The following is a 20,375-nucleotide window of genomic DNA, read 5'->3' on the forward strand; positions in this document are numbered from 1 at the left end:
TAAAAATAACCGGCATAGATAAAAATGCAGCTTGCCTTATGTGTCAGTTCGGGCAGACGGTCACCACCAATAGGCAGTTGAGGAGGTGACACATGGGGATTGCTGACATATCTCCCTCAACCCTGACCTTGAGGGAGACAATAAAAGAGGGCATTCCAGTCTGTCGACCTAATCTTTTGTGTGCCTTCTAAGGTTAGTACGCTTCACCTGCATGAGCGTCCACAACGCTCGAACTATACTAACACTTATTTTAAGTTTTAGTCCATTGATTACGAGAACTAAACTTTCAAATTACCTTTCAAAAAGTAGTGTGTGTCCGATTCATAACACATTGAAATACCGTTTTCTAAAATTCCAATATGACGTGCGCAAAAAGAAAAAAAATTCAAAATGTTCAGCAGTTGAGGTTATGTATAATTCTTATTTAGCTCATGCGCATCATTACTTCTTTTTATGGATCTAATTTGGTGACGTATATAGTTAATATGATGTTAATAGTTTGATGTCATCCAAGGAAGGATACATGCTAATTTTGCAGGATAAAAACTGTAAAGGTTGAAAAGGTAATTGTATGCATTATGTTTTTATTCAGGAATTTTGGGGAAATTGCATCACCGCCTGTGCGTCGGTGCAGTTTAGTGCCGCGGACCTGTCACCATGTCAGTATCACTCTTAAGGGATATGAAAGAATTCGGAGAGGCTGCCCCTTTCCTCCGCAAGACAGAGTTGGAACTCCTGGCTGCACAGACACTGGCTTTCGATGGTACAGAAAACGTGCATTGACTTTTGTTGCCTTCTTATGCCGACCTTTCAGATGGAGTGCGCTGTCATTTGCTATTTGCAGGAAACTTTACAATGTCTGGGCACCTCGATGTCGCATTTGGTTATATGCCGTGTGTTAAAGGAATTAGACTAATATGATTGCTTTTTAGCTTTGGAAACTATTTTTTTTTAAAGTTGGACAGGACTTTGCGGGCCATCAAAGTTATTCCGTCAACGACATGAATTCTGAATTTAAATTAAAATGGTTTGCGTCCAAGATTTTAAATTCTGTATAGGATCGGCAACAGGATTCACTGAATTAAATCGGAAGAGTGAAACTAATGATTTGAAGATGCAATATGAATCTGAACTAAACCAGTGACGGTTCCATTCTTTGGCTGTTTGCACAGGTAAGAAGAGAGTGTGGATCCCAGATGAGAAGCAAGCTTACATCGACGTTGAGATAAAAGACACCACAGATGGCAAAATCACTGCGGAGACAAGGGATGGGAAGGTCTGTGCTTCGTGTTTAATATGGTTGCCGTCTGACGCGTGAATTTTGTGTAGTACCAATTATTAATATATCATAAACATTTTCTGAAGATACAGAAGATAAATATAAGGAATACATTCATGTTGGATATGGGTATGCATAAGCTAAAACCCTGTAAAAAAAAAAAAATCACAAATAATATGTATTTTATTGTTAACTTACATTATATGAATGACTCTGTATTCCCATTTTCATTCCTCTCAGACCCTGGCTGTGAAGGAGGATGACATCCAACAGATGAACCCTCCAAAATTTGACATGATTGAGGACATGGCTATGCTGACCAACCTCAATGAGGCCTCTGTACTGTTTAACCTGCAACGGCGTTACAGCAGCTGGATGATATATGTGAGTCAGTTCCTCCTGGCTAACACCAATACTGTGCAGGTGAATAAAATCAAAGAAACAAAAATAAACATTTAATATATACATTCAAATGTAAGAAGGACTCAAACTGAAAGGAAATGGTGCTTAAGAGGTTAGATAATTCAGATAATTCTTTGAATCCCTGGTGGAACCTCCAGCTACCAGCCTAAGATGGAATCTATCTGGAACCAGCTTCTGCACTAGCTGGATACGATCTGAGATTTGGTGATAGTCTGTTGCCTGTACAAAGCTGGCCCAACAGCTGGACATGGTCTTGCCAACACGGTTGCTATCTCAACCATCCTTTTACCAAATTGATCACGTCCAAACCATCTTAAAACAAGCTGGAATCTGGAATTCCAGGAATATTACAAGGATACCATTTCAAAGTTCTACATAAATAATACATTCAAAAGCCATAATATTTTTCAAATTAAATGTAATGCTATATTTCAGATGCTGATTAATATTAGTCCTAAATTAAATCAGTGAAATACATATGAACAAAAGTAAGTTTGCCCTGAATCAGGGTTCAGGAATGACTGGGGTCTGAAATTAAGCAAACCATACATTTAAACAATACACTGGAACTTAAATAATTACACCCAAACTCAGTGGCATCTTGTGACAACCACTTCTTCTGCATGCAGACCTATTCCGGGCTGTTCTGTGTCACGGTGAACCCTTATAAATGGCTGCCCATCTATACTGCTTCTGTGGTTGCTGCCTACAAAGGCAAACGGCGCTCAGAGGCTCCGCCACACATCTTCTCCATCGCAGACAACACCTACAACGACATGTTGCGCAGTAAGTCACTCCCTTTTTATATTTATGGAAATTTTTCTAGATGAAAGATTTATGCTAGATTAGATCATTAACAAGACAGCTGCTGTAGACATGTATCATTTCTAACTCTTCCCATTATGGTGTGCCATTACAGATCGTGAGAACCAATCTATGCTCATTACGTAAGTCTATCCCTCTTTTCATGAAATGACTGAATCCCCTACACAAGCCAATCCAAGTTAACCTTTTGAAGAGTAGGGTTTTTTGGACGTTTTTTTCTTGAGAGAAGAAGTTTAGTTGGCATGCCATTGAGTGAAACAGCTAATAAATAAGATTGAGCATGGCAAATAGATTGTGATATGTTGATGTTGTTTGCGATATCATAGATAATTTATAATATGTTGCTTTTCTCACTGCATATATTATGGATTCTCCACTCACTGGTCTGGATGCCCCATGTGCCGTTTATGGAGCAATTGCAGATCAAATTCATGAGAATGTAAAAGCAACACATCTGTTTTGTTTGAAGCATTCATGTCTTTGGTCAAACATACTCAGGTTTCAGTTCATAGGATTATTATTTTAATATATATTTTTTCATGTTTATTTCTAATTAAACATACAAAATGGGAAACATACTTTCCCCTGTTTTACACTTTTCATCTTTTTTTAAAAAATTTTTACTTGAGAATCTTGACAGTGGTGAATTTTTATTGTTGTGTTAATTTTTTGTGTTTTGTGCGTATGTTTTTTTTTTTTTTTGTTTACCACTCCTAGCGGAGAATCCGGTGCTGGCAAAACTGTCAACACGAAACGTGTAATTCAGTATTTTGCCATTGTAGCAGCCCTGGGGGAAGCAGTCAACAAAACAGGAGTAAGGCCAAATGGTCCCCTTTTGTTCATTTTACCCCATCATTTTTTCATATTTTTCATTTTTATGTATTTTTTGAAGAGCTTGCCTAATTTTGTCTTTTTCATGATGTATGCACTTAATATTTAAATACCTTTGAAATCCTGTTTAAATCATGCTTTGCTTTAAAAGTGCAAGGCTAGACCAACGGAGCCCTGTTTCCTGGCCTTGCTTCCTGCATTTTTGATCCCCCATTTCTACCCCTGTTTTCCTCCGTGTTTTTGTCCTCTTCCCAGTTTTTTGAAAAAACATGTTTTGCCTTTAACATTTGGAGTCACCTCTCTTTTTGTTTTTCATCCCAGTCTTATATCCATCTTTCACCCTGAAAGAAAACTTTTCCATCTTTGTCCAATCATTTTTATGTCAAGCAGTTTGCATAAGACATAAAAGCTGGTAGAGGTATGTTACCAAAAGAGTCATTAATGCTCCTGAACTAACAAAACAGTTTTAAATGAGTATTTAACTATTTAAGGGAGATTAATACTTTTGGTGGATTTTATAGCCATCTTACTAACCACTGAGTGGTAAAATGTGTATAAGATTACAGTGTTCAGGTCATTATTATATATATACATAACTATAAAAAATCTTTCTATGGTATGAGTATTTGACATATTGTGTTGTTAAACCTTTTCTGCAGGGACCTGCTACTAAAACAGGGGTATGTACAAGTCTGCAAGTTTATTATTTTAATTTTTTTAACATATTTTTGCACAACCAAACTTTTAATACACAACCATCGTAGGCCAATCGTATGGCTCCAAAATTCTACTTTATTTCCTGAGACTGTAGTCTATCTTATGTGTCAGACGGAGTGGAGTTACCATTGCATTAGCCATTTGTCCAGTTGTGTATCAGATTCAGATTCAGATTCAGTCTTATTGTTGCATCTTCATCATATTCACATATAAAAAAGAGCAAAAATCTTAAGTCTTGCCCCCCTCAACCTACAGCAGGAATATACAATATGCAATAAAACAATACAATACACAATAAAAACACAGTAAAATATAATCTATTGTAGAGTAGTAGAACTAGTTGAAAACATTACATTTGATGCCAACTATTTAAGGATACATCAGTGCCACAAAGGGTACATTTACTCTGAATAAAAAAAAAAACATTAGTCCAGCAATCACGCAACATAAATGTAGTGTATTATTACAAAGAGTATTTTAGTAGCAAAGCTGCCTGAGAGCACACAGAGCATTTCAGTGTCACATAGTTCTGTTTCCATGGAGTGCAGGATAACTATACTCAGGTGCACTGCCTGTTCAACTTTCAGCTCTGTAAAGTCTCCTCTAATCTTTTACTGTGCTAGGGAACCCTTGAAGACCAGATAATAGAGGCTAACCCAGCTATGGAGGCTTTCGGCAATGCCAAAACGCTGAGGAATGACAACTCATCACGCTTTGTGAGTGGCAAACAAGCACAAACATCCTAAAAGGATAAATGACAGCTTCATACATGAATGCTTTATGGAGAGATATGACAGCATGAGTAAACCTTGTAAGTGTTGCTACCCTACCATCTATTTCACTCTGTGGCTCAACAGCTTAGCAGTGTAGTCATTTTCCTGGAGCATTACAGTTCATGGACAGCTGGTACAATGTGGTGCTATTCTTCACTGGGACTGATATATTTCAGTGTTGTGCCACAGGTCACAAAAGTAAAATATAATCCAAGCTTTAAATTGGTTATGCCATATATTCTCATTTTTGTTCTCAACTTTTCATAGAACTCTCAAAGGCCTGTTATTATATCAGACATATGACTAAATGCATGCACTCTACGGTGACTGCTCACGTTGAAAATGATAAAAAAAGACAAAATATGAATCATGTATACATTAACACATACAGCATTCTCAATGGGGTATAGCATTATCACTGTGCTATACAGTGTACATCTATATACCTCACTAATAAGGCTATACACCAAGTTTTGCCTTAAAAGTTTGTGCTGTGAGAATGAAAGCCATATAGTTTTACACTGCTTGTAAACAAAATTATAGCTTCACCCTCTCAGTGTCTGCTCATTCTTTGTCCCTCTCCATAGGGCAAGTTCATCAGGATCCATTTTGGTCCCACAGGCAAACTGGCTTCTGCTGACATCGACATCTGTGTGTAGCCCACCAAGTTTTTACTTATTACAGACACATATCTATGACGAGCATTATATGCATGAAAAAAGAAAGTTACCCAAACACATCTACTACTAGAATAGAATCTACTTGGAAACACCTTATTAACATACACCTATACCTATGGTGTGTGTTAATGTTAATTGTAAATTTTATTGAACAACATTTAAAATTTTTAAATAAGCTAATTGCGTAATTAAAAACAAAACATTTGAATTGTCACCATATAGATCTTCTGGAAAAGTCTAGAGTGATCTTTCAGCAACCTGGGGAAAGAAGCTACCACATCTATTATCAGATCATGTCCCAGAAGAAGCCAGAGCTTATAGGTATGAGGGCTGAATGTTGTCTGATACTTGCCAGTTTAAATCAATTTTCCATTGGCAATTTCAGAAATCCCACCTTAATCCCACAGAAATGCTGCTGGTCACGTCAAACCCTTATGACTTCCACGTCTGCTCTCAGGGAGTTACCACAGTGGACAACATGGATGACGGGCAGGAGCTTTTAGCCACAGATGTAAGAGTCAGATGCTCTCCTCTAACCTAAGGGACACTGCACACACGCAATCCAGACCCATAAACTGACCTTGTCTTTGTGTCCTTTACCCCAGCATGCCATGGACACCCTGGGCTTCAGTGTGGAGGAAAAGTATGGCTGCTATAAAATAGTGGGCGCCATCATGCACTTTGGAAACATGAAGTTTAAGCAGAGGCAGCGTGAGGAGCAGGCGGAGACTGATGGCACAGAGAGTAAGCTACCCCCCACCCCCACCCCAAATTCATACACCCATTGCTAGAGCTGCAGCTGTCCCGAGGCAAATCATTATATCAAATACTTCACCCCTACAGACACTATTGATTACTGAACATGAAAATATTAAAAAATGTTATGATACATGAAGATATTCTTCCAAATTTCACATGGTTTTACCGTTTGTAGCATGTTTACTTAAATTCTCAAGGTGTGTAGGTTTTTTACATATTTATTTTAATTTCACTGAAAGAGCTGCTGTATCTCAATGACTATTATTAAAGTATCTCAGATGAGTATTTGATCCTGTGTACCACGCTCTCACTTGCAGGTAAATGTTTGGTCTGCCTGTGACATGGTGGGTGTATGTTGACTCTGCAGGTGCTGACAAAGCTTCCTATTTGATGGGGATCAGTTCAGCTGATCTTATTAAGGGGCTCCTGCACCCTCGTGTCAAGGTGGGAAATGAATACATTGTCAAGGGACAGACTGTCGACCAGGTGAGCTCCCTTTTGTAAATCCCCCACAATCAGTGCCAATGCTGAAAATAATGGGGACTTAAACATGCTCAACTGGATTTGCTAGATAATTGGGGCTGAATCCCCAAAAAATATGATGAAGAAAAAACACGGACAGCACTCTCTGGAAAAAACTAATTATGAAAATCTAATTCATGAATGTATGAATCAAGGCCAAATGTTTGGGCAGTTATGATTTATTGTTTTTGTATTTTTGCTTTCGAAAAGATGCTTCTAGTATCTGACATTTATTTCGATGCCACTGTTGACACATTGTAAAATATGAGTAATATATTGTTAGTGTTGTTTAAGCAGCTTAATTGTCAATTGGCCTGCAAAATGCCACTCTATAGACTTGAAATAGAAAATGTCTGAAGCAATGAGTGACAGATGTGTGTTCTATGTGTTGGTGTCTGTGTTGGTCTCTGTGTAGGTGAACTATGCTGTGGGTGCTCTGGCCAAAGCCACATACGACCGCATGTTCATTTGGCTGGTGGGCCGTATTAACAGGACACTGTACACCGCACTGCCACGCCAGTACTTCATTGGAGTACTGGACATCGCAGGGTTCGAGATTTTTGAGGTGAGTTCTGCACAGAGCAGTTATAGAAGTTAAATAATCACTGGCTATTATTTTGTTTTTGCATCACTCCCAGCATTATTTCACAATTCACTTTGTCCCTCGCGCTCTGTTTAATTCCAGTTCAATAACTTTGAGCAGCTCTGCATCAATTTCACAAATGAAAAACTGCAACAGTTTTTCAACCACCATATGTTCATCCTGGAACAAGAGGAGTACAGGCGGGAGGGCATTGAATGGACCTTCATTGACTTTGGTCTGGACCTGCAGGCCTGCATTGACCTTATCGAGAAGGTGTGTAGGGGGCAGGTGGTTACCTGGAATAAGACACTGCTTTGTTTTAAACTTAAATCAAATATAGGAGTATTTAAGTATTTGTGTTTGGAAATGCAAGTCTCTGCATATTGTAATATTTTTAAATAAAACAATTACTTCTTTTTGAAGTAACTTTTTGAAGGACTCATATAAAATGACTACTAGATACATTATTGAACATTAAAAAACTAAATGAATAACTTTAAACTTTAAAATGAATAAAGTATTTCTAAAGACATTCTAATAGGTTTGCAAATACATTTCTGTAATTAAATTATATATATTTTCAATTAACATACAACATATTATTATTTCCAGTAGGATTTGAAACAAATAAAAATGTACCACATATGTATTTGATTCAGGTCTGCTTTCCATGTTGAAAAGGATGCTGAAAAGTAGTACGATGTGCCTAGGATGTGACATGCATTTGTGGGCGTGTGCTTGCGTACTCCTGCAGCCAATGGGAATCCTGTCTATCATGGAGGAAGAATGTATGTTTCCCAAGGCAACTGACATCAGCTTTAAGGCCAAGCTTTACGACAATCACCATGGGAAGACGGCCATCTTCCAAAAACCTCGTCCTGACAAGAAGCGCAAGTTTGAGGCCCACTTTGAGCTGGTGCACTACGCCGGTGTGGTGAGTGACTGTGTACCAGCAGACCTTTTTTGTTCTTTGCAAACTCTAGACTAGTGTGTGTGAAAATCCCAGAAGATCAGCAGTTCCTGAGATACTCAACCCACCCTGTCTGCCACCAACAATCATTCAAAGGTCAAAGTCACTTAGATCAAATGTTTTCCCCATTCTAATGGTTGATGTGAACATTAACTGAAGCTCCTGACCCGTATCTACATGATTATATGCATTCCACTGCTGCCACACAATTGGCTGATTAGATAATCACATAAATAAGTAGGCGTAATAAAGTGAAACTGCTCCTAATAAAGTCCTGGGTGAGTGTATATTATTTAAGGAAATATCAATGTTATTGACACACATTTACACTGGTATTTGTTGTCATGCTTTCTCACAGGTACCATATAACATCTGTGGCTGGCTAGACAAAAATAAAGACCCCCTGAATGAGACAGTGGTGGGCTGTTTCCAGAAGTCAGCTAACAAGCTGTTGGCGTCCCTGTTTGAAAACTATGTCAGTGCTGACGCAGGTATTTAACAGTGTATTTTACTGAACCATGTCAATGACAGCTGTCAGTGTCCTGTTAGACAAGGCACATATACTGCCTGCATCTGTCTGTCTGCTTCTATCAGAGAAGACAGTTGCTAACTACAGTTAATTTTACACACCTGGAAGGAAGGCCTTGTCTGTGAATGGGAGATGAGCTGAGCTGTTGCTAACTCGTTTTGCAGAACCTAAGCCAGGAACTAAGGAGAAGAGAAAAAAAGCTGCATCCTTCCAGACTGTGTCTCAGCTGCACAAGGTGAGATCTTTCTCTTGCTGAGAGAGATGAAAAGAGAAAAACACGTAACAAGCTTTATCTTCCACATTTCCACACCATTTTGACCATTACAGTAAAAATATGCTCTGGCATTACATGACAATATAACATCCTATATAACCATGCTGCCTCAGATTCCTTTCTGTTTCAGCTCAAAGGTCTTAGGAATAGGAAGTTAAGGATTAAATTGAATTTTGTTAATGCATTTATTTTCATTTGAATAGTTTACCCAGAAAACAAAACGGAATCTGGGGAATTAAAATCTTAATGTCCAGAGACAGAAAAATAGTTTATCTTATATTAAACAAAAATCAAGGGAGCCTTCAGCTCCTCATACTGCTTTTCCACTGATCTGGCTCACCCTTCCCCTGCTGGTTATGTGTATGCTCTCGGTAACCGTAAAACTGGCACATTTACACTATTCCAGTGAGCTGCAGTGCTCAGAATGTACAGAGAAATTGCAGTTTGTGGGATGCATGTTTGCACATGTGCACCGTGGGTCCTGTTCCTGAGGAGGAGGCAGTTAAGACTTGCAGTGATGTTTAGAGAACTTGACACATGAACATCACTTTAAGTCTGTGCTAGCTCCATACTCCATAGCTTCACCCAAGCTCAAGGATCACCAGGTAGGTCCAGCTGGCCGCTACTGGGAAGCACAGGAGAAAGAGAACATTGTTAATCTCAGGGTGCCTTTCTTCAAAATAACTTTTTGAAAACTCCAAAGGGTATAGTCATTGAACACATAGTGCTTGCTCAGTGTTCTCAGACAGGACCTCGCTTGTGTCTGTTCGGTCCTCCCACGGGTTTGTCTCACATCTCGTTGCTCTGTTTGTAGGAAAATCTAAACAAGCTGATGACAAACCTGCGCAGCACCCATCCCCACTTTGTGCGCTGCATCATTCCCAATGAGGCCAAGACTCCAGGTACAACATGACTACCACAGTGCCCTCCAGTGTGACCCAAATACATGCAGTGCAACAAAAGCCTCTTTATGATGGCAAGTACACTCATATACTCTTGACTCCTCCTCGTTGCCTATATATCTGAGCACCCTGTGTTCACCTGACCCCCCTCTGCAGGGACTATGGACCCTTTCCTGGTGCTACACCAGCTGCGCTGTAATGGTGTGTTGGAGGGAATCCGAATCTGCAGGAAGGGCTTTCCCAACCGTATCCTCTATGCAGACCTGAAAAAGCGGTGAGCTGTACAATTTTTTAATGATCACAAAGATCTGCACACTCTCGTTCTCTCTCAAATCTACATACAAACAAATAATAATATGGGTTTTCAAAAATATTTGCTACAGCTACCGACTTCTGAATCCCTATGCCATTCCGGATGATAAGTTTGTGGACAGCAGGAAGGCAGCAGAGAAGCTTCTGGTCTCCCTAGATATTGATCACAGCCAGTACAAGTTTGGGCATACCAAGGTATGCAAAGCTGTCACTGCGTGCTGTTTCCTCACACAAGCTTCCGATAAGACATACAACCACAGTTAATACATACAATGGAGTTTACGGTATACTTTCAGAGAACTACAACCCCCCTCTAGCAACTCCTCTGATCAATCAGGCACCTACAATTTGCCTACACAATCTGTTTGCAGAGTGGAAAATAAGCGACCCACCTGAATTAAGAGAGGATGTTACAGTAATTGGATGGACCTACAGTTCAGATTGGCAATTCCGAATGAGAGAACAGAATAAATAAAAGATAAAAGAACTTCAGTGTGCTTGATGAAACAGACTCAAGAAACAAGACACCTAGCCTCTAAGCCATGGGTCATGCGCATAGAACAAGTAATGTGGATTGAGCTATTTATCTGAGAGAAACCCTGAAGTTATGCTTGTTCTGGGCTGGGCCTCCAGATCTTCTTTAAGGCTGGGCTGTTGGGCCAGCTGGAGGACATGCGCGATGAGAGACTGGCGAAGATCGTCACCATGCTGCAGGCCATTTGCCGAGGAAAGATCATGAGGACAGAACGGCAGATGCTGATGGAGAGAAAGTAAGGTGAACCTTCTTAGTGGCCGAGTTGAATCTGTCCGAGTGAACACAAATAGAGCTGCAACAGCACCACTCTTTTCCATAATCATGGCTCAGATGAAGAGGAAAATCCTGCATGCCAAGCCTTATTGTGGCAACTGAGTCTGTTAAAAGCTGTGGCATGCGACATACTTGTGCGTGGCGTGTGTGAGGCGTGTGCCTGCACACGTGGCATGCGTGCATGTGTGTGGTCCCTTTGGAAATAGCCCATTTTATACAAACGGCGTCCACTGAGGCAGGTGGCGACATGTGTCTCCTAAGAGAACTGACAGCAGCTGTTCAGCCCCTATTAAAAATAACTCCCAAATCCCACTGGCTCCTTTGTCCATGGAGGCTATATCTTGAAGTGACCACATAGATAGAATTTCTGCATGGGTGACAAGGGATTAAATCCTCCTATTTCACAGAGGGCTTTAGTTTTAAATAACAAACTGCCTTTACCTCACCTCTGTCAAGCCTTGAGCTTGGAGGTACTTCAGGGATATAGTTTGATTCATACCAGTATGCTGGCTGTCAGAAAGCAAACACTAATGTGACACCTGATGCAGTGAAATGTCCCCAGCCATATTTGGTGAGTGAGATACAGTTCTAATTTAGAACAATGGTGGGAGGTAATTGGGATTGGCAAAATCTTTGGACAAGATTCTCAAACACCAAGAGGGAAACATACATCAAATACTTTATTTGATGAATGTTTATTCACTCCTTGGCATGTTACGTCTTCGTTGAGTTTCCATTGCACTCTGTCCACACACCTCTCCAAGCATTATTGAATCCTTCCCCCACCATGCAGGGAGGCCATTATGGTGATTCAATGGAACATCCGAGCCTTCAACGCAGTGAAGAACTGGCCCTGGATGAAGCTCTTCTTCAAGATCAAGCCTCTCCTGAAGAGTGCTGCGACTGAAAAGGAATTGGCAAGCCTGAGGGAGGAGTTCCTGAAGCTGAAGGAGGCCCTGGAGAGGTCTGAGGCCAAACGCAAGGACCTGGAGGAGAAGCAGGTCACCCTGACTCAAGAAAAGAACGACGTCTCTCTACAGCTCCAGGCTGTGAGTGTCTAAGGACAAGTATGACCAAACATGCAGACCACAAGAAACTAAGTTGTAGGCCTGCATTTCACCTGCAATGAGCTTTAGAGATTAAACGATGAGGTAAAAGATTGTAGTGATCAAGCACAAGAACCTATCCCAAGTAAATGTTCTTGTCGCACACTCTCTTTGTGCCTCCAGGAACAGGACAATCTGGCGGATGCAGAGGACCGCTGCGAACTCTTGATCAAGACTAAGATCCAACTGGAGGCTAAAATAAAGGAAATAACAGAGCAACTGGAGGACGAGGAGGAGGTTAATGCCAGCATTGTTGCCAAGAAACGCAAGCTGGAAGATGAGTGCGCTGAGCTGAAGAAGGACATTGATGACCTTGAGATCACTCTAGCCAAGGTGGAGAAAGAGAAACACACCATAGAGAATAAGGTAATGATGACTGGTAAGCAGAATTTAGTCTGCATTATCAGTATTATTATTATTATTATTATTATTATTATTATGGAAAATGTGGATTTACTATTGAGGTGTCACAGACCAGCATTCACTCCCCCCTCCTTTCCAGGTTAAGAACATGATTGAAGAGATGGCGACACTGGATGAGTCCATTCTCAAGCTGACCAAGGAGAAGAAGGCCATTCAGGAGGTGCACCAGCAGACCCTAGATGACCTGCAGGCTGAAGAGGACAAAGTCAACATGCTGACCAAGGCCAAGGCCAAGCTGGAGCAACAAGTGGATGATGTAAGTTCAGGCCAGCACAAGCACCTCTCAGGCATACCAGTTTAATCAGTGCCCAAGTACTGTTTATGAAACCACAGTAAATCGGAAATGCATCTGTGCTTGCTAAGACTTTTATAAATATCCACAGATTTAATAGTCCAAACTACATTTGATTAGGAAACAAATCAAGTGACAATGACAATGAAAATGAAATAATCACTGTACACCTTCAAATTTCAGAATTGTTTAACAGTATAATGTACATAACTATATCTTCACATTATCAAAAATGAAAATAGTATACTAATAGTACACTAAATCAAATTATTTCCACAGTAAATTGCTTCCATCTTAACATTTCTATGTATCTGCACCCCCCTCCACCCTCCAACCCCTAACTATAGCTGGAAGGTTCTTTGGAGCAGGAGAAGAAGGTGCGTATGGACTTGGAGCGAGTCAAGCGCAAGCTGGAAGGGGATCTCAAGATCTCCCTGGAGTCTGTCATGGACCTGGAGAATGACAAGCAGCAGCTTGAGGAGAAGCTAAAAAAGTGAGAGGCACAGTGTGGATAGCACTGTTGGAAATTTGCTATCATGTTGCTATAATCCACCCTGGCCTGATTATATCCCTCTTGGTCCTCTGTCTTGTGATTAGGAAAGACTTTGAATTCAATCAGTTGAACTCAAAAATGGAAGATGAACAAGCTTTGGGGATTCAGCTACATAAGAAAATTAAAGAACTACACGTATGAAATAACTTTTTTTCCTACTATTCAATAACAGAATTGAATTGGCTCATTTACAGTGGCCTTCAAAATGACTGCAGGAAGTGTGCCACGTCTATAGAATCCAATTCACTATGTTCTAGAAGATCTTGATGCGTTAATCCAAACAAAATGACAGATTAGAAAGAATGCTCTAGGAACAAAGTGTTTGTTTTCTGCCAGGCACGTATAGAACAGCTGGAGGAAGAGCTGGAGGCAGAGCGGGCATCGCGGGCAAAGGCAGAGAAGCAGCTAAGTGACGTGAGGAGGGAGCTGGAGGAGCTGACTGAGCGTCTGGAAGAGGCGGGTGGGGCCACCTCTCTCCAGATTGAGATGAACAAGAAGAGGGAGGCAGACTTCCTGAAGCTGCGGCGGGACCTTGAGGAGGCCATGCTCCACCATGAGGCCACGGCCGCAGCGCTGAGGAAGAAACACACCGACAGCGTTGCCGAGCTGGCCGAGCAGATCGACAGCCTGCAGAGGGTCAGGCAGAAGCTGGAGAAGGAGAAGTGTGAGGTCAAACTGGAAGCAGATGATCTGGCTTCGAACCTGGAGTACATCTCTAAGGGCAAGGTAAGAATGAGAACCTGTGGGCGGTAGGTTTATGTGAAATAGTTCAGCAATCCTGTGCGACACTTTAGTATCTTACTATCTTACGTGATGCTGGATAAAAATGCATACATCGTAGATGCCAAATCCATATTGTATGTGTGAATATTGCATGTTCACATGCAGAATCCTCAACATCCTGTCTTAGGCTACAGTTGAGAAGATGTGCAGGACATATGAGGATCAACTGAGTGAGAGCAGGGCTAAGGCAGAGGAGCTCCAGAGACAGCTCAATGATGCCACCTCACATCGAGCCCGGGCCCAGAGTGAGTGTGGTAAGTATCTAGGGCTGTAGCATGGTATGGATGGATGGACATGTTCATGATGATCACTGTATGCTGAAGGTTTGGGCCCATATTAAAAAAATATATTTTACGTAGGATCCCTCTGTTCATATTGTAGCATAACCAATTATGAGCTGAAGGCTAAACTGATCCTTGATCAGCACTCTCACTCTGAAATGGGTCTTCTTCTAACTAAAGCTTTTTTGTTGAGAAAGAAATTAACTTGCTCTGAGGCAAGATTTCAGGCACAAAAGCCCATCATTATTAATGGATTTTAGTCTTAATTGACTGTTTGCTCTCTTTATTTTCAGCTGAACTGAGCAGGAGGCTTGAAGAACGTGAGGCCCTGGTGACTCAGCTCCAACGAACCAAGAACTCATTTTCCCAGAATGCAGAGGAACTAAAGAAGCAGCTAGAAGAGGAGAATAAGGTGGGTTTTTTTAACCATCATTCAGAATAAAAGTTTTACATGACTATAAACATGAATATAACATATTTATACTTGCCCTTATGCTGTTTTGAAGAGCGTAGAATATCTGAGGATGAGGTCGTTTTCGGACTTCTGTTGCAAATTACATATTTTTTGATTGCAGGCAAAGAATGCCCTAGCCCATGCCCTGCAGTCCTCCAGACATGACTGTGATCTGCTGAGGGAGCAGTATGAAGAGGAGCAGGAAGCCAAGTCAGAGCTCCAGCGTTCCTTGTCCAAGGCCAATGCAGAAGTGTCCCAGTGGAGAGTCAAGTATGAGACCGATGCCATCCAGAGGACTGAAGAGCTTGAAGAAGCAAAGTAAGCTGGCACACGTCCAACCTTGGGGTTGTTTGGATTAAAATTTTTAAAATATATTCCCTAACCTTTAGAAGGTGAGAGATGTAGCATATAGATATACAAAGTAAAAAGATTCATGTATGAACAGGAAGAAGTTGGCGATACGTCTGCAGGATGCAGAGGAGGCTGTAGAGGCCTCACATGCCAAGTGTTCCTCACTGGAGAAGAGCAAGTATCGGCTGCAGACTGAGATCGAGGACTTGCTGGTGGACTTGGAGCGGGCAAATGCTGCGGCTGCTGCCCTAGACAAGAGGCAGCGCAACTTTGACAAGGTGCTGTCTGAATGGAAGCAGAAATATGAGGGGACCCAGTCAGAGCTGGAGTTGTCACAGAAGGAGGCGCGCAGTCTGAGCACTGAGCTCTTAAAGCTGAAGAATGCCTATGAGGAGACACTCGACCACCTGGAGACTGCCAATCGGGAGAACAAGAACCTCCAGGGTACAACTCACTGAATTGACAGTATTTCTGTAATTATAGTCCATACTTAACAACCTGTTAAGTGTTGTCTACTATCCATCAAAAAAAATTCCTGTCTTTCTCCAGACGAGATCGTTGATCTGTTAGATCAGATCAGTGAAGGTAGGAAGAATGTTCATGAGCTTGAGAAGTTGAAGAAAGCCCTGGATGCAGAGAAGAGTGAGATCCAATTGGCACTGGAAGAGGCTGAGGTATAATACACCACTGCTGAATCTTTATCCAGACATAAATCTGGACTATGACTAGTGACTATGAAAACTGATTAACATACTGTATGTTTAAATCCTGATAGATCAGTATGGTGATTTATAGAGGGTTAAAACTTAATATGTATCCTAACATAGAGTAGGTGATAGCTGCTGAAATGGTGTAATTCCTGTTTAGATGTAAGTGCTATCATATAAGTGGTAAAGTTAAAACAAGACCCTGTTCATCTGTCATCTCTCAGGGCACACTGGAGCATGAGGAAAGCAAGACCCTACGTGTCCACCTTGAGCTCAGCCAGGTCAGGGCTGAAATTGACAGGAAGATTGCGGAGAAGGATGAAGAAATCAATAACCTCTGGTACACTTGCACTTGTATGCTTTATATTAAATAAACCACAGGATGATGTATAGCCAGATTGAGGTAGCTTTAGACTTAGATTTCAGTCAATCGAAACCACACACAAATCTTTTTCAGTGACACAGATTTTAGTTAGTTATGGTAATTATTTTTAATATTTTCTTTCATTTGATTGTTTCCCTACAGTAGTTAACAAGGAATTAGTATTAAGAAGTATGTAGTCATACAAGTGCCTGTTTTTCAAGTGTGCTCTCCACCTTGTTTCCTTTCCCCAGCCAGAACCATCAGCGCATCGTGGAATCCATGCAGACCACCCTGGATGCAGAAGCAAGGTCTCGCAATGAGGCCATCAGGCTGAAGAAGAAGATGGAGGGTGACATGAATGAGATGGAGATCCAGCTGAACCATGCCAACCGCCAGGCTGTTGAATCACAGAAGATGGTGCGACATCTGCAGGCTCAGATCAAGGTCTGTGTCCCAGGGTGATAACATTTTATATATTTTTTACATTATTTGTAAATAATGTATTTAGCTAAAGGGCTTCCTGTTCCTGTTAGTCATGTCCAAAATCTAGCGGCATTTGGATTTCACAATGATGTCAGTGGAAGCTTTAACTTGAGCATGCTGTCCTCAGGAATTGCACGTAGAACTGAACGAGACAGTGCACCAGAATGAGGACCTTAAGGAGCAGATGGCGGTCACGGAACGGCGGAACATGTTGCTGTCGTCAGAGTTGGAAGAGCTGCGTGGTCTGTTGGAGCAGGCAGATCGTGGCCGCAAGCTGGCAGAGCATGAGCTGCTGGAATCCACAGAACGGGTCAACCTGTTGCATTCACAGGTGGGTGGGAACCACAGCTAAACTTGATGCATTGGATTAAAGAGTAAACAACATACTGAAAACTGAAATGCTGTCCACTCACTGCAACAGATGAGACACCAGGACTAACAAAAATATTTTGTCCAATTACAGTGCATATATATGCTCATATGCTCAAGTGAGGCAGTGTTGAAAAAAATCTCAAAGGCAAACATTTCAACAACCAGTTTTGATCAGTTCCATTCAGGCAAAAACAGATCTACTTTATAAAGCAAGGTGAACAGATGAAATGTAAAAACTATAATACAAACTAAAAAGCACACTATATATAACTGAAATATTATACAACTGACAAGTACAATATTTTCGTAAAAAGAGTTTCTAATTTAAAAATTCATGTTTTTTTTTTAAATAAATTTTTGCCTCTATCAAGCCCAACCCCCCATCCCCACAACATACACACAAACTGTTTATGAACACCAAATAAAACACATTTGTCTGCAGAAGCTTTGCAAGCAGTAGACAGTGAGTGACTGAGACAATTATTCACAGAAGTACAATAAAACCCAGATAAGGAATCAATCTGGAGACACAGATTTTCAGCTTTTATTGCAAACAGACTGCAAGTACAGCAATTTTTTTTATTGTTGATGAAGACACTGTCACTGTTAATCTATTTGCAGTTCATTTGCAAATAGAATATTTGTGTGTTCCAGACTAACTCCTAATCTCAGATTACCATCCTGTTTCTGAGAACCAGGACCAGCATGTTATATGGCAGAAACGCAGTGATCTGCTACCAGAGTACAGTAAAACTCACTTGTCTGTTGCCCTCCAGAACACAGGGCTGATAAATCAGAAGAAGAAGCTAGAGAAAGATCTTTCCATATTGGCCAGCGAGGTGGAAGAAGCTTTTCAGGAGTGCCGCAATGCTGAAGAGAAGGCCAAGAAGGCCATCAGTGATGTGAGTGACACCCAGGGCACACAACTCTGGGGTATATTACAATATCGTGAGACAAATGAGCGATTAAAAGGGAACTAACCTCATGACACTGTGTAGGCAGCCATGATGGCGGAAGAGCTTAAGAAGGAGCAGGATACCAGCACTCACCTTGAGCGCATGAAGAAGAACATGGATCAGACAATCAAGGACCTGCAGATGCGTCTGGATGAGGCTGAGCAGATTGCTCTCAAAGGGGGAAAGAAGCAGGTGCAGAAGCTGGAGAGCAGGGTGAGGACAGTAGCACCATACGGGCAGAGATCATTTTCTGCCGTTTCCCCTTCCCATCCTGTACCGTAAAAAAAAATCTTAATTTTGGTGGGGGAACTAAATGACTGAATGCTTTGACCCCCAGGTGAGAGAGCTGGAAAATGAGCTGGAATGTGAACATAAGATCATCAGTGAGCTGCAGAAGGGAGTGCGCAAATACGAGCGGCGTATCAAAGAGCTCACCTACCAGGTACCCTGACACATCACTGAACAACTTTTTATTCAAGATTGATTCTCTCCAGTACAGGGATTCACACTTGTTTTCTGATGTGACCCCCCAAATTAATGTGGAAATTTATTCAACCCTCGAAACCACCCCCACACACATGCCTTGTGCCCAACATCACCATTTAGCCATGACTACATGCGTCTTGCCCCTAATTACTTTATTATTGTTGGATTGTTATGATGGTCAACATGTAGTAGCCTACAGGCACATAATTTAGTCATTGCGGGTTGTGACCCACAGTTTGGGAATCCCTGCTCTAGTACCTCTGAAACTTTTGCGTTTACACTTGCTTTGCTCTTCTGCTACATTTATGGAAATAAAAAAGAAAACACGGCATGGGTGTGAGCTCCATTTCCTCTTGGCCTTACAGACAGAAGAGGACCGGAAGAACCTGTCTCGTCTGCAGGAGCTCATTCACAAGCTGCAGGCCAAGGTGAAGAGTTACAAGAGGCAGGCAGAGGAAGCGGTAGGTTTCCACACGCTGTGTGTCCCGATGTATTCGGTACTCCCGAGAGTGCCAGCAATACAGACCGAATACATACTGGAGACACAACACCTAATAATAAAATGACATACTTTCCAACATTCATTAGTCTTTTGTGTGCGTTGCAGTCATACATGCATTTGAAGTCATACATTTTATGCGAGACGGTCTGCCTGCAGAACACTGAGCATTCCACCCCGTCCTCTTCCCCAGGAAGAGCAGGCAAACTCTAACCTGACCAGATGCAGGAAGGTGCAGCACGAGCTGGACGCCGCTGATGAGAGGGCCGACATGGCCGAGACGCAGGTCAACAAGCTCCGCGTTCACACCCGCGACCGAGGGATGAAGGTGAGCCCCCTCCAGAGATTATTATTCTTACTGTGATTTTTTACCTCACATTTGGAGTTTATTTCAGTGTGACTTGTATTTCCTTTTTTGCATTTCAGCTTGCAGAATGAATGCGAAGAGACTCTGGGGTCCTGCAATCAGCTGGGACAACATATTGGAAAAAGCTAATTGAATGCAGCTCTCTATTCATGTTCTATACAGTTTTTCAAAGAACAGTTTAAATTAAGGGGGCCGGCTTGAATAAAATTCATTGAGCAAATTTAGTGTGATAATTTGGTTCCCTTGCAGAACAGCATGTGGGTGCATTGGTTGTGGTACTGGACCAGTGAAAAGAGCATTTTACCTCAACAGATCTCCAATAAAATGACTTCATAAGAACAAACTTTACTGCCAAAGGTTAATATTGTTTTGCACATGCAAAAATGTGAATTAAGACAATACTTTGTACTTCCCAAGCACTCCTTAAAAACCCACACACATTATGCAAACATCAGATGTAAAGAATTGGACTAGTGAATGCAAGAGGTTTAAATGTACAAAGTGTAAACACCATTTAAGCTTAGAAAACACATTCTATGCAATAAAGCCTTATGAAGTGCTCCAGACTCTTCAGAGAGACAAGGGAAAATTTACACAAAAATAGAGCCCCCTTTAAATTGTCCCATTTGATCTACCATGAAGTGGCTACGGTCACTATTCCCCAACAGCCTTCCCTCTTTCCCATTAACAAAACTGCCAAAGATTAGTCTT

General features: G+C 41.3%; 1 protein-coding gene across 1 annotated transcript; it reads left to right on the forward strand.

Moving 5' to 3' along the window:
* The first annotated feature begins 657 nt into the window (after nt 1–657).
* On the forward strand, nt 658–19,661 carry LOC133139513 (myosin-7-like). Its single transcript, XM_061259090.1, has 41 exons — nt 658–763; nt 1,173–1,276; nt 1,520–1,663; nt 2,332–2,488; nt 2,622–2,649; nt 3,245–3,341; nt 4,018–4,038; nt 4,699–4,791; nt 5,436–5,499; nt 5,751–5,849; nt 5,936–6,039; nt 6,134–6,272; nt 6,655–6,773; nt 7,225–7,374; nt 7,495–7,665; nt 8,147–8,326; nt 8,721–8,853; nt 9,056–9,126; nt 9,980–10,067; nt 10,224–10,341; nt 10,451–10,574; nt 11,013–11,149; nt 11,981–12,236; nt 12,417–12,659; nt 12,796–12,972; nt 13,356–13,501; nt 13,606–13,696; nt 13,898–14,287; nt 14,472–14,598; nt 14,919–15,037; nt 15,201–15,397; nt 15,525–15,874; nt 15,980–16,104; nt 16,362–16,477; nt 16,753–16,945; nt 17,112–17,315; nt 18,133–18,258; nt 18,355–18,525; nt 18,650–18,754; nt 19,164–19,259; nt 19,491–19,661. Exons 1-41 carry the CDS (start codon nt 658–660, stop codon nt 19,659–19,661), a joined length of 5,850 nt encoding a protein of 1,949 aa, XP_061115074.1.
* Nucleotides 19,662–20,375: the final 714 nt, after the last annotated feature.

Source organism: Conger conger, chromosome 10, assembly GCF_963514075.1.
Source record: "Conger conger chromosome 10, fConCon1.1, whole genome shotgun sequence".
Lineage (NCBI taxonomy): Eukaryota > Metazoa > Chordata > Actinopteri > Anguilliformes > Congridae > Conger > Conger conger.